Genomic DNA, 14,897 nt, shown 5'->3' with positions numbered 1-14,897 from the left:
TTCACATTTTTCCTAGCTTCGCAATTTTTCCTAGGACTGCGGTGTCACAATGTCCAATACGAATTTAGGGTTACAGTTGACTTCGCAGTCACTTCCCGGTAAGGTCACCTATCGCTGTGACCCCCGGCTCATTTAACCATTATGCTTGGATTTTTTCATTTCCATTTTCCCTTCTTATAATTGTTATTTATTTTTATCTATGACTTTTCTAGATGTTACAGATATAACTCTAGACATCTTGACTGTCTAGGTAGACATCAGGTGCCGGAACAGTAGATTGTACAGGAGTATCCAATGTGAGGGCGTTACAATTCTCCCCTCCTTAAAAAAATTTCATCCTCGAAATTGTGCCCACTATCCATTCTTAAATAGTTATACGTTGGTTTTCTCATGTCTTTCATATATTTTCATGTAGCTTTATAATCTGAATAATGGTCTATAATACCTTAACTAAATGTATACATTTATTTTTCAGCTGCTTCACCTCATGTGCTAAGATCTTTATGAGTTTCCCCATCATATGTTGAATTTAAATTCATTTCACTTTTTAGAGGTAGGCAATTTCGTGTGCTAACGAATCCACTCTTTCAAGGACTTTGTGTGGTCCTATGGAGTGAGAACTTAGTTTTTCTTCTTTCTACATAATCGTATAATCTTCTTTCCTTTAAGTTAATGTAAGACTTTTAACAATCTAATACAACGTTTAATTTGTTTGCATAACACTAATCTTCTTTTACTATCGTTCTGTCTAATATTTCAATTCATGTTTTCTTATTGAATGACCATTGTGGTCATGTTAGAATTATTTATCTAATCATTGGTCCTCTGACCATTCTAGTCAACAATCTTGCTAAAATTCGTAATATTTCTTTGTTACATCTGAACCAATTGTTCAAATTTTTACTTCCATAACCCTTTTATCTATCAATATTCAATAATTTATCATATTCTAGAAGATGTCTTTCGCTAACAAACTCTTCCAAAACTAATTCTAAAAAGACTAGTCACTAACATATCAAAATTTATTTTTATATAAGGGACAGTAGGAAAGCAAGCAATGCTGGCACTAACATAAAAGTGTGCAGACCCGGGTCAAACAATACATATATATATCTTAGTTAAAAATCCAGAAAGTACCAGCAACAATATCAGAAGTCTCATCCTCTTCCCTCTGCTGCATAGTGTATACTCTAGCTGGAGCATCACCTTGTTCTGGCTAATTCACAGTATTCTGGCTTCCAGGTGTACTACCCCTACCTCTGCCTCTGCCTCTACTAACTGATGGTGAACTCTTTGGGGTAGAAACTTGGGCTAATCCCTCTGATGTAGTAAATGATCCAGAATAGCATGAACTTATACAATCCTTAGCAAAATGACCAGTCCCTCTACAATTAAAACATGCTCCTATGGCTCTATAACATACCCCACTATGTGGTTTACCATAAGTTTCACAAAGTCGATCCAACAGCATATTTCTGGGTGTCTGCTGAGTTTGCTGGCCAGATCGAGGTGGTTTCTGTCCAGAAGATCTACCTCTACCCTATTCGTGTGAGCTAGATCCTCCAAAATGTTTTCTCTTTCCTGACCCACTATCAGGAACTTAATCAGTAGTCTTTCCAGTCTTCTCTTTCTCTTGTGTGCTCTTTTTAACTGACCCTTCCAACTCAATCCTTTCAAGTTCCAAAGCTTATGAAATCAATTCAGAAAAATTCTGGTTTTGGAACCCCACCACTTGCATTCTCAAAGTAGGCCTTAACCCGGCCTCAAACCTCTTGCACCAGTCTCTGGGGCTGGTGACCAAGCTTTCGGCATAGTAGCTTAATTAAGAGAATTCTCGCTCATACTCTGCTATAGTTCTGTCTCCTTGCTTCAGACTTAAAAACTCTTGAAGCTTTATATCTACATAGGTGAGGGACCAATTTCTGTCTGAATTCCCTCAAAAAGTCTACCCATGTGAGGACTGGTGGCTCTACCAGGCTATGGGGGATGGTCTTCCACCATTCATATGCATCCCCTTGCAAAAGTGAAACTGAATATTTAAATTTTAATTCTTTAGCACATTGAAATTTTCTGAAAACCCGTTCCATTCTCTCTAACCACTGTTTTACTTCCAGTGGGTCCACTGTTCCTTTAAACTCAATAGCCCCAAACTTCATTAACTTTTCATACTATCATACTAGGGGCTGTGGTTGTGCTATAGGGGCTTGTGTCTGGGCTGGTGTTGGTAGATTCCCAGCCATTTGTTGAAATAGTGCAACCATCTGCTGTGCAAACTGAGCAAGAAATTGCGGTGCTTGAGGAGGAGCTGGAGTGGCTGACCCAATCACATTCTGGAGTGCTGGGGCTTCCCCTTGTACCTCAGCCTCAACAGATTGTTCTACAGAATGATCTCCTTCTTCCATTCCAATTCCAGAAATTTTCTACTTCCTGATAACAAATACAAGGAGGTTGACCTCAGTTAGTGCATATTCATGATGTAAATATGTTATATGTATCAATTTAGGACATTTGAGCAGTTGTACTTATCAAAGGAAATATTCACATACATAGTCAAAATTCATTTCAAAACCATGCTCTGATACCACTAAAACATGTCACACATTAGCCCTCTGTAAGGCATAACATGATCCCGCAGTATACTTAATGAATTACCGAACTTCGCCTACCGATAACCCATTAAATACACTACAAGGGATTTTAAAAGAAATTTTACTTCTATTGAAGGTGGCGAGCACTTTTGGTAGGAATTAAAAACTTTTATTTGAAGTTAAACCACATATCAAATTTTCAATCAATTTAAAGTTTTCGCAAATTTTATAAAAATTTCGGCAGAGTGCCGTCTGTAATTGGGAAAAATCAGTTCTTCAAAACCTGTGAAAACACTCCCAATAATTTCATTTCTCAACCCCAACCGCCAATATATTCTCAAATCAATACAATTCAACCAAATTTCAATTCAAAATTCACAACTCAAAATTGTTTTCAAAATAATTCGATGAACTCATAAACATTGCTTTAAATTAAATTTACATACATAATTTAATTTACAGACATAAAAATCCAAAAGATAATATTATTACAATTTACTGTACAACTGTTCAATTTTACATTAATACATATGACACTAAACTATTTACATCAAAATAAACTACAAGGGTATTAACAAATACCCGTACAAAAATCTTCAAGTTGTGCTCCCCTATAACTATAGCAGCTCACTCTGCTATTATGTCCTTTTCCCTATCTGCAACAGCAAAATTAAACTATCACTGAGTAAATTTTACTCAATGGTGCACAATAAAAATTTAAAAAGCTGAACATAATTGTAACACCCCCGTTTGTATAGCCTGGTATATTTCACTGTTCCGGTGACCGGTGTCAGTCCGGACAATTATTGGGATTAGAGCCACACCTAAGACAATTTGAGAAGCCATAAACACAAATAATTAGTAATGTTTAATTAGTTAACTATAAATAAGAAAAACAGAACATAAGAGGTTAAACGAGAGTCACGATGAGTGACCTCCTGAACGCATCTGAAGTCGTTTTAAACTCAAATTTCGAACCGTAAAGTGACTGCGGTCCTTAGGACCCTTATAAACACAATGGAAAAGAAAACCACGAAAGAAGCTGTTAAGCCGGTCAAAAAATTAGGTCGGAAGAAATATTGGATTATTTGCAAATCGGGATGAACCGGCGAAGGGCAATTTGGTCAATTGACCCCGAGAGCTAACTCCTGACCTAACTGTCAAATAAAATCGGAGAAAAGAAAATTTCGAAATCGAGAATAAAATTAAAGAACTAATAGAAAAATAAATAGAAAAAAAAAGAAAAGGAAAGAGGTTGGAAAAGTCAAAGTTGATGACATCACTAATGATGTCATAAACAAATTTGTTAAATATTTATTAAATTTGATATTTATGGTCTTCCAAAGCAAAAACGTGTAAAGGAAAAACAAAGAAAAAAATTTAGGATTTTCTTCTTCTTCCCCTCTCTCTTTGCCACCCACTTGTTTCCTTAAATCCCCCATGGAAGCTTTCTCTTTAAGCTTACATTAAGCTCAAATTTTCCTTACCCAACCATAATAACTCTCATAAGGACTTCTTTAAAGCTTGTTATTACTACTTAAGAAGGAGATTTCAAGAAGAAAGAAGAGCAAAGGTTAGGGTTTTGAAGCTTTAAGTGAGGTTAGCATATCAAACTCTTTATTTTTCCATTTAAATGCATGTTTAGGTAATTAAGTGAGCTTAGAACTTGATTTAAATGAAACAAATATGGGAGAGGGACCAAACTGAAATTTGGGCAGCTTGATAGGAGTATGAATTACATGAAATTGATGCATTAGAAGGAGTTTAAAAGCTTTGATTAGTTGAATGGTTAAGGTTAAGTGCACTAGTTATGGTTAAATGCAAGAGTTAGTGAGTTTAGGGTTTCAATGCAAGGGTTTATGAACCAAAAATTGGAGAAATGCATAAATGGCATATTTGAACTATTGTGAAATGAAATAATGATCAATTAGGACCAAATAAATTGTATGGGAATGGTGGAAATTTTAGCTAAATTCGTAGGTCAATGGTCATGCTGCTGGCAGCATGACCAAACCCACTTTGAAGGATCAAAACTCAAATTTTACAAGTCCAATTGATATGCCACCAATTGGAGATGAAAATAGACATAAAAGAGCACAATTTTCATTAAGGAACCATGACCAAAAACTGACCAAAACTTGGTGAAACAATTGACCAAAGTGAATTGATTGCAGGCTGCCCTGCACCAAAACTGACCAAATGAACAGTAACTGTTCATTTGGTCATAACTCGAGCTAGGTAGGTCAAATTGACCTGAAATTTTACCAAAAATTAGATATGATATAGACCTAAAACTTTCATGAAGAACACCAACCCAAATTAGGCCATTAACTCATTCAAATCATTGAGCAAAGTTAAATTTACTGTACTGAGATTCTGCAGAATTTTCATTGAGCAGCAATGTTTGGATGGCTATAACTCTCTCTAGAAAACTCGGATTTAGGCGATTCTTGAACCGATGGAAACTTAAGACATAGTACAACATTTCATATGAAGAAAGTGAGACCAAATTATGAACTTAACTTGATCAAATTATTAACCAAAGTTGGACCAAAAATCTGCCAGCACCAAAATCTCAGTATGAACAGTACACGTGAACAGTAAACTTATTTTGGCCATAACTTGAGCTACAAAACTCTGATTGAGGTGATCCAAAAATGAGAATACACTTAAGACAATAAGGAACATTTTCTATGAAGGAATTTTTGTCAAATTCCAACAGTAGATCGACCAATGGAATAGTGCAACTTCGGAGCACAAAACCGAAAATTGGCAATTTTGCCAAAATGACCTATGCTTTGAAAAAGTGACCAAAACCAACAAGTTTAATGAACAAAATGTGGTATGTGGGTGAAGTTGGAGTTCCCATACCTATTAATCCTTAGAAAGTCAATTATTTGACTTAAATAGTGCAGTGTATTGTGAACAGAAACACAAAATTTCGAGCGTCGAATTTAACACGTTAGAAATAGGTAAATGAAGTTAAAATTTATTTTGGGATTTATGTTAAGTTCTAGTACTGAAACATTGTAAAATTTTGTGTTTCAGTTGAAAAGAATATCGGGAAGGAACCCGAGGAAACGAGTCGAGGTTAAGGGACGACTCGCTTGAGGTTTGTGCACAATAAAACCTATTTAAGCATTTTATCTTTGAAAAATTGATTTATTACGCATTATGAATTTATGAACTTTTGTGTTGCCACCTTGTGATCAAATTGTAACTTTGGAAATGGATTTGATTTTTGTATGCAATATTTAAATGAAATGTTTGAAACGAATTTTTGATTCACACTTAGCATGACAGTTACTTATTATTCCTCCTCCATTTATGGGGTTGAGATCGTTTATTTTCCTCTCTCTCTGGCTTGCCAGTTGAGGTTGTAGATCGGATGAGTACTCATTAGCTAGCTAGCCACCTCCCTCATTGATTTTGATTAATGGGGTTGTAGATTGCTTTGTCGTGGTGTACAACACGGCATTGATCGGAAATTTTGTGTCATGGCTTAAGTTGTGTACGACTTTGGCAACAATGTGTTTATGTAATTGTTTGACTAAACTGTTGTTTAATATATTATTTGACAAAATGAGTTGTTATGAGCTTTGATATTTGTGAAATGTGATTGTGAAGTATTCAAATTATGTTTCATCAATAAATGATTTATGTATCGCATTTTAAATCTTTATTGTGCACCACTGAGTATGTTTATACTCAGCGATAGTTTAATTTACTGTTGCAGATAAAAGCAAGGAGAAAGCAGCAGAGTGAGCTGCGGGATTGACAAGATCTTTTTGATCCCTTTTTGTATGGGTATTGTTTTATACCCTTATGGTTATTTTGATGTAAATACTGTAATGTCATAAGTATCAATGTAAATTGAGCAGTTGTAAATAAACTATAATAATATTATTTTAGATTTTCTTCTGTAAATTTGATATTTGTACATATGGATTTTCTGCCTTATGTTTTGTGAATGGAATTATTGAACATACTGAGTTGACAAATTTGACTTGGATTGTGAAACTGTTTTGGAATGGATTTACTTGAGTTGAATTGTGAATTATTGGAGGTTGGGAGTTGTAAAATAGTTTTGGAAGTGCTTTTTACAGGTATTTGAAGAACTGGTTTCTCAAAATACAGAGGGAACTCTGTCAAAATTTTTATAAAATTTGCGACAAAATTTGAATGGACAAAAATTTTTACTAGTATTTAAACTTTGAATAAATGGTTTTTAATTCTTACCAAAATGCTCACCACTTCCAAAATGTAAGAAAATTGTTTTAAAATCCCTTGTAGGGTACTTAATGAGTTATCGGTAGGTGAAGTTCGGTAGTTCATTAAGTATTCTACGGGAGCATGTTATGCCTTACGGAGGGGTAAGGTATGACAATAAATCATTCATTGCCAAATCATAATTTAAACATTACACAATCACATTTAATAATTTTCAAATCACATTTATAACAAATCACAATTTAAATATTTCACAATTTTCAAAGCTCAATATAACACAAATTTGATCAAACAATTTAATAAACACAGTGTTACCAATCAATAACACAACTTAGGCCATGGCACAAAATTTCTAAACATGCCGTGTTGTACACCATGACAAGGTAAACTAACCCCACTAATCGAAATCAATGAGGGAGGTGGCTAGCTAGCTAATGAGTACTCATCCAAACTTACCTCAGACTGGCAAGCCAGAGAGGGAGAAAAATAATCAAATATCAAACTCAACCCCACAAGTAGAGGAGGAACGTAGTAAGGGACTGTCATGCCAAGTGTGGATCAAAAACAATTTCAAATCACAACATTTAAATATTTCATACAAACCACAAATCACATTTTATCTCAAAATTTTCATTTACAAAGTAGGCAACACAATAATTTCCAAATAAAATTCCCAAAGCCAAAACAATTAAAAACTATTCATATTACATACTAAATCAAATTTCAATAAGAAATACTTAAATAAGTTTATTGTGCACAAACCTCGTAATTAGTCTTTCCTTATTTCACTCCTGTCGATTCCTTTCCTCGAAAAGCCCTTTTTTCACTGAAGCACACAATTAAGATATTTCAATATTTATTAGAATTATGTTTAACCATAATTTTAGCAATTGAAATTTGCATTTAAACTTTACTTATATAATCTCATAAATTGAGTTCTTTGTGTTCTTGATGATGGTGATTACTATTCATTTGACCATTAGGTCAAAATGTTAACTTTTTCATACTAAATAGGTATACCAATTCTCATTACCCCCATATACCACATTTTGAGTGCCTAATTTGTTGGTCTTGGTTGCCTTTTCAATTTTTAAGTCTCCTAAGAGATAATTTAATTTTTCAGTTTTGGTGCCCTGTGTTGCACTGTTTCATTGGTCTAGTTATTGTAAAAATTTGGCTAAATGTCCTCCATTAAAGTTGTTCCTTATTGTCTTATCTTTAATTTCCTTTTTGAATTACTTCATTTGGAGTTTTTTATCCCAAGATATGGCCATTTTTCTAAGGCTGGCCGGATTGGTGTTACCCAGAATTTCTGGGCACTTTATTAGTTCTGGCAGTTTTGGACAACTAAAATTGGGTGGCAAAATGACTTGGTTATGGGTAGAATTTGAGTTGATGTTCTTCATGAAAGTTGTAGTGTTATATCATACCTTTCCAATGCCACAAACATCAGGTCATTTGGACTTGTCTAGCCCAAGTTATGGCCAACTGTTCATTTGGTCATTTTGGTACAATGGCAGTACACATTACCTGGATTTGACCTAATTGTTCACTATCTGAATGTCATTTTCTGAGCATGGTTTCTAAATGAAAATTGTGTATTTATGTGTCTAATTTCATTCTCAATTAGCCTCACATCAATTGGATTAGCAGAATTTCAGTTTTGATCTCTCAAAAGGACTTAGGTCAAACTGCTAGATTGGGTCCCTTCACTAATCCAAATTGCACTTCAGTTTCACTCATTCAAACACATCCCAAATGACTCCAAATGACCATTTCAAACCTCAATTAGGTTCCATTACATCAATTACTAATTTTCTCCAAATTTCTACTTACCCTTAACCCTAATTCATACAATTTGCTACATTTCACAAAATTAAAGTGTATAAATCTTATCAACTAACATATTCAAGCTCATCTACACCATTAATTTCATTAAAACATCATGGACCCTAACATTCCTCATGCTGCCTGAATTTAGGATTTACCATTTGCACATGATTCTTTCAATTTTCCCAAGCAATTTCACTTATTCAACCTCAATTCTAAACATATAAACTAAATTAAATTAAGAGAGAGAACTTACTTGATATGGAGCTTTCCTAACTTCTTGCTTCTTCAATTTTTTTTTTCTCCAATTCTTTCTTTTAAACTTCTTACCAAGGCTTAGTTACTAATTTTCTTCAAGAAAATTAGAGAATTTAAGGTGGAATTTAGGGTTTAGAAAAGCTTATCATAAGCTTTCATGGTGGATTGAAAGAAAATAAAGAAATGAAGGAGAGACATGGACGACACTTGAAGAAAACAAGGGAAAAAAATGATTTTCTTTTTATTTTGATTGTCTTTTATGTGATAATTATCCCATAATATCAAATTTTGAAAATTAGAAATTATTGCATAATGCACACCTCATGATGATGTCATAATGCTTTTTCTTTTTGCATTTTTCATCTTCTCTTTTCTTTTCTTCCCCTAACTTCTTCACTTTAAATCTAATTTTCATAATTTTAATTTCCTCCATTTTAATGGACATTTAGGCCATGAGTCACCTATAGGGGTGAATTGACCAATTTGCCCATTGCTAGTCTGATTTAATTTTCCATTAACACTGTATTTCTTCCGGAACCCTGACCTAATTATTTGATTTGGTTCTGTACCTTTTTTCTGTGATTTTCACATTTTTCCTAGCTTTGAAATTTTTTCTAAGACTGCGGTGTCACAATGTCCCGTACGAATTTAGGGTTACAATTGACTTCGCAGTCACTTCCCAGTAAGGTCACCTATCGCTATGACCCCCGGCTCATTTAACCATTATGCTTGGATTTCTTCATTTCCATTTTCCCTTCTTATAATTGTTATTTATTTTTATCTATGACTTTTCTGGATGTCACAGATATAACTCCAGACATCTTGACTGTCCAGGCAGACATCAGGCGCTGGAATAGTAGACTATACAGGAGTGTCCAATGTGAGGGCATTACAGAGCTGATCCCCTATATAGTTCTCTTAATCCAATACCTGCTAGTAAGGTCAACTCAAGCCAGACTTTCGCTTAGTAATCCAAATATGGAGTTCAGCAAGGTCAACTCAAAGTTGTACTCACCCCGACTTATCTACAAAAAGGATCGGATCCCAACAAATCAAGCTCTAGCCATTCTACCCATCCTATCCATATCCAAATATCACACCACACACACACGTCGACACATGCATACAGCTCTAAATTATCCTCAGGGTGGCAATCACAAATAAATAGCAATAATTAAATATGCAGTAGTCAAAATGCCCCTAATATATCAACTATACACGTGTATAATTAAATATTTATAAAATACATGAGCATATCAGATATATAATTAATATTGAAATTGCAAAAATAATCAATATCCCATTCACAGACTGATCGACTGGACTGTAGCTGGTCCGGTTGGAAGGAGAAGATGATCAGTACCAATCACCTAAACATACATACTGACCTCTATCAAAAGACTGACAAAATTAAATAATTAATTTTAACCATAGAATCAAAATAAATCCTAAGATCTTGCTGAAATTTCGATAGAGTTTTCCTTATAACTAGACCTAACCCCCTACAAGAAAATTCAACTAGCAACAACAACACAAGGCTTCAGGCCCACAAAAATAATTATACTGCCCGTCCGGAGCCTACAAGAATGTTAATCTAAGTCCAATCCTCCAAACCTCAGCTCGAGTCCCTAATTCCTCTATAGTCTAAGTAATTATTTTTAGCACTTAAAAAATTATAAAAATATTCCTTGAGGTCCTCTACATAATCTTTGTATTAATTAAAATTATTTTACTTAATTTTACTAAGTCAGAAATATTTTACAAATATATCAGCTAGCTTAACCAAGGCAAAAAATTACATAACTTAAGTTCGGGACTACCTTTGAAAATCTGCTACCTGCAATGCGTTCGGAATGTTTGAAAATACTAGGATCGACCGTAATATTGACTATTTTTCAGAACGGGCCACCGGGCAGTAGAATTTGGCTGAAAACTCGGTCTTGGACGCCGATGAGCTATCATGGATCCGACCACACCTAAATGAAGCCTAAAAATTATTAATAATTATCATATAATCATATTTAATTTTCGGATATCAAAAAGTTGAAAATCTCACTAAGCGATTTGAGTCGTCCAATGATTGTCTTTTTCAAACGACGTCCGTTTGGAGCGGGGTCGGTCTCATCTCAAAGGTTTCATCGCTCTAAGTTCATCAATGGTCTCGGATTTCCTATTTGACGGTCAGATCACCAGAAAAGTGGTTAGAAAACTTAAAAAATATTCATTTTCTCTCTGCTCATTTTGCACGAAACTAGTGGCTGTTGATGGTGAGGCTGGTCGGAAAAGCTTCCTCAAGTGGAGGGAAGTCGGTTGGAGCTAGTGGAGTCACCGAGCACTAGTCAAAACGGTTGAATTTTGGCTGGGAAATTTCTCTCTCTCTTCTTCTTCTTCTTCTTCTTCTTCTTCTTCTTCTTCTTCTCTCTCTCTCTCTCTCTCTCTCTCTGTGCCAGGCACTGCCGACGCTGATGTTGGAGAACGAGAGGGAGAAAGTGAAATCGGGGAGAGAGAAATGGGAGGGGGAGCTGCTGGGATTTTTGATCCTTTTTTTTTAGCTTTAATTACTTAATAAATCCTTATAATTTTATAAGTTTTTCAATTAAGTCCAAACTTGTTTTTCAAAAGGAAACAACATTGCATTAACAAATTAAAATCAGATTTTTAGGTAAAATACAACAATATCAAATAATAATAATAATAATAATAATAATAATAATAATTAAATTAATAGCAATTTAATCAAATCTTACAACTAAGATTGACAATAATAAGGTAATATATGTTGATAATTGATTTAATATTGATTTATAAAACTAAACATTTCAATTAAAAGTGAACTATTAAATAATTTATAAAATATGTTAGAAATAACGTTAAAATGTATAAATGAAAGTTTTTACAAAAATTATAAATTAGTTAGATAATATTATAATAATATCTCAATGCTATATAAAAATATAAAATTTATATTTTTAAAATTCAAGTTATTACATTTATAAAATATATGAATGGTTTTTAATTAGCCAAAAAATTTTAATAACCTAAAAGTAATCAATCCATATTTTAATAATTTAAATTTACAAATTTTTTAATTTAATGAATCAACATTTTAAAATTATATGGACTAAATTATTAGTAAAACAAACCTTCAAGGACTAAATTATCAAGAAAATAAAATCTCAAAAATTAAATTATTTTCAAATAAAAAATATAAATAAGAATATTTTAATTATTTTTATTAAAATTAACGATAACTTAACGAAATTCATAATTTATCCAAATTTATATTTTAACTGTATACAAATATTAGTATTAAATAAATATTTTTTATTTTTAACTATAAACTTTTATAAATATTAATTTTTATAAATATTAATATTTAAATTATTTAATTTGTTAAAGGTTATATTTTCACCTTACTTCCAGTTTCTTTTATGAAAACAGGGATTATTAAAATAATATTATAATATTATAATTATTTCATAATATCATAAATGAATTTAAAAATTAAATATATTTTTATTCAATCATAAATTTGTCACCTCACTCACATGAAAATTCATTTTATAATATACATTTAGTGTAATTATCCAATATACTATAATTATAATTACATTTGTAAATACGTACTTTATAAATTAAGAATTAACAAGTTATAATTTTTTCCCCTTCTAACGCTGGCATTGTGTACTCCATTCTTGAAGATTTAAATTTTTTAATATGATAAATGATAAAAAGTATTTCACTTATTTTAAAATTAAGTTTATGATTATTTATCAATTAAAACGTGAAGTATAAATTTTAGTATTTATTTATATTTTTATAATATTATAAATAAATTAAAAAATGAGGGTTTTTTATAGTTCACAATGGTTAAAATAATTTTATTAAAATTTTTCATGATTTACAAAATTTCATGAATAAATTTATATTAACTAAATTACATAATATGGCATAATATATAATGTCATATTATGCAATTTATTAATTTAGTTAATATAATATTTATTCATAAAATTTTCTAAATTATTAAAAATTATAACAAAATTATTTTAATCTTTCTAATTTTAAATATTTTTTATCACAATAATGCATATTTAATGGGTTTATAAATATTATTTTTAATGTGATATAAAATATTTAACACATTTATTCTTAATAATTTAAGACATTATATACAAAGAATATCTTAGTAAAAAATTATATTCATTATATTTTAGATATAATATATATTATATTTCATATAATATTTGAAATATAAATATAATAATTTAAACATAATCTGTTAATTATTTAAGTATAGAATTTGAACAGAGAAATTATTTTGTTAATAAAAAATTAATAATTTACTTATTTAATCAAAATATAATTAACGATATTTTGATATTTTTACCATAATTTATAATAAATTAATTAAATTTTGATAAAAAAATTAAATTGCTTATGAAATTTTGTAAATTTAAAAATAAAAATATTAATTTATAAATTTTAATAAATTTCAGTAATTAACTTATAATTTACTTTATTTTTATATTATTATAAATAAAAAATTTGAACGAGTCAATTATTTTTATTATAATTAAATGGAATAATTAATTTATTGAAATATTTTAAATTAAAAATAAAAAGGCCTGCAAAAGCCCGTCTTAGCCATCAAGCAAACAACAAAAAATGTGGAAGCCCTTTTTCCAATCGATCTCTCGCGAGACCACCTTTGGTCCTTATCTTCTTACGCCATCAACCCATTAAACTAACAAACAATATTCGTAGTCGTCTTCTTCGTTCGCTTTACTATTTCAATCAATCACATTCTTCTGTATTCTCTCTACCCATCTTCGCCAGATTTTCCATGGCAACGCCACCACCCTCTTCTCTAAGCCTCTGCACAGTCTTAACCGAATCAAAACACATCATCAACGCCCACTCCCGCCATTTCCTCGCTCTCTCTGTTCTCTTTCTCCTCCCTCCCTCCTTCTCTTTCGCTGTCTTTCCCACACTTCTGAACCTCATCGCTCCATCCTCCACTCTCAACTCCAAAATCCTCCTCTCGACTTCTATCTTCGTCGATCAAGGCCCGTCTAATCATTTCACTATTAATGCCCTTGTTTTCTCTCTCCTATTCTCGCTCTTTGTCTTTGTTTTCGCTCCCCTTGCTGTTGGTTCCATCACCTATAGCGTTCTCCATGGCTTCTATGGTAGACCTGTCAAGCTCCTAGCCGCTATCAAATCTGCTTTTACTTCTTTCCTTCCCCTGTTAGTCACTACCATTTTTGCTCAAATTATTGTGTTTGCGATGTTTCTCATTTCTGGGTTTTTCCTGTTTTTGGTATTTATGGCCATTCAGCTGTTGGGGTTTCAAGTCGACATCTCTTCTCCCTATTTTATTGGGTTCTCTGGGGTTGTTTCGATTGTTTTGTTATTGGTTATAGTGTATTTGCAACTTAATTGGTCTCTAGTAGGAGTCCTTGTGGTAGCGGAATCGAGTTGGGGGCTTGAGCCATTGAAGCGGAGTAGTTATCTCATAAAGGGAATGAGAGGAGTGGCTCTGGCTTTATTGTTGTTTTTTGGGTTTTTGGTGTGTATTTTGTTAATCATTAGCTCTGTATCAGGGGTGACACTGGGTATTGGCACTAGCAATGGATGGAAGAGTTGTGCATTTGTTATCCAAATTGTGGTAACTACAACACTGCTAATGCTGTTGCTCCTTTACGATGTTGCTGCAAATACTGTTCTGTATATGTATTGCAAGGCTGTACATGGGGAGCTTGCTTTGGAAATTGTTGAGGAGTTTGCTAGAGAGTATATCAGCTTGCCCTTTGATGATGAAAAAGTCCCTCACCTTGTCTCCGTTGCTTATACTTGACAAAAATAAGTAGGTTAGTGGTCTTTTTTTCTTTTTTGAACTGCAATAGGTTAGTGGTCTTGTAATGCCTTTCTCTCCAGGTTGTATGAAACAAGTCCTGTTAGAATTATGCAAAGAAAATGAAACCTTGG

The 14,897-nt window shown here is 32.5% G+C and overlaps 1 protein-coding gene across 1 annotated transcript; it reads left to right on the top strand.

Moving 5' to 3' along the window:
- Positions 1 to 13,752: 13,752 nt before the first annotated feature.
- LOC110668347 (uncharacterized) lies at positions 13,753 to 14,766 on the top strand. The gene has a single exon (XM_021829540.2). The coding sequence runs from the start codon at positions 13,753 to 13,755 to the stop codon at positions 14,764 to 14,766; it is 1,014 nt and encodes a 337-aa protein (XP_021685232.2).
- Positions 14,767 to 14,897: the final 131 nt, after the last annotated feature.

This window comes from Hevea brasiliensis, chromosome 2 (genome assembly GCF_030052815.1).
Source record: "Hevea brasiliensis isolate MT/VB/25A 57/8 chromosome 2, ASM3005281v1, whole genome shotgun sequence".
NCBI lineage: Eukaryota > Viridiplantae > Streptophyta > Magnoliopsida > Malpighiales > Euphorbiaceae > Hevea > Hevea brasiliensis.
The sequence above is the reverse complement of the archived record's forward strand: the minus strand, read 5'-3'. Positions and strand labels throughout refer to the sequence as shown.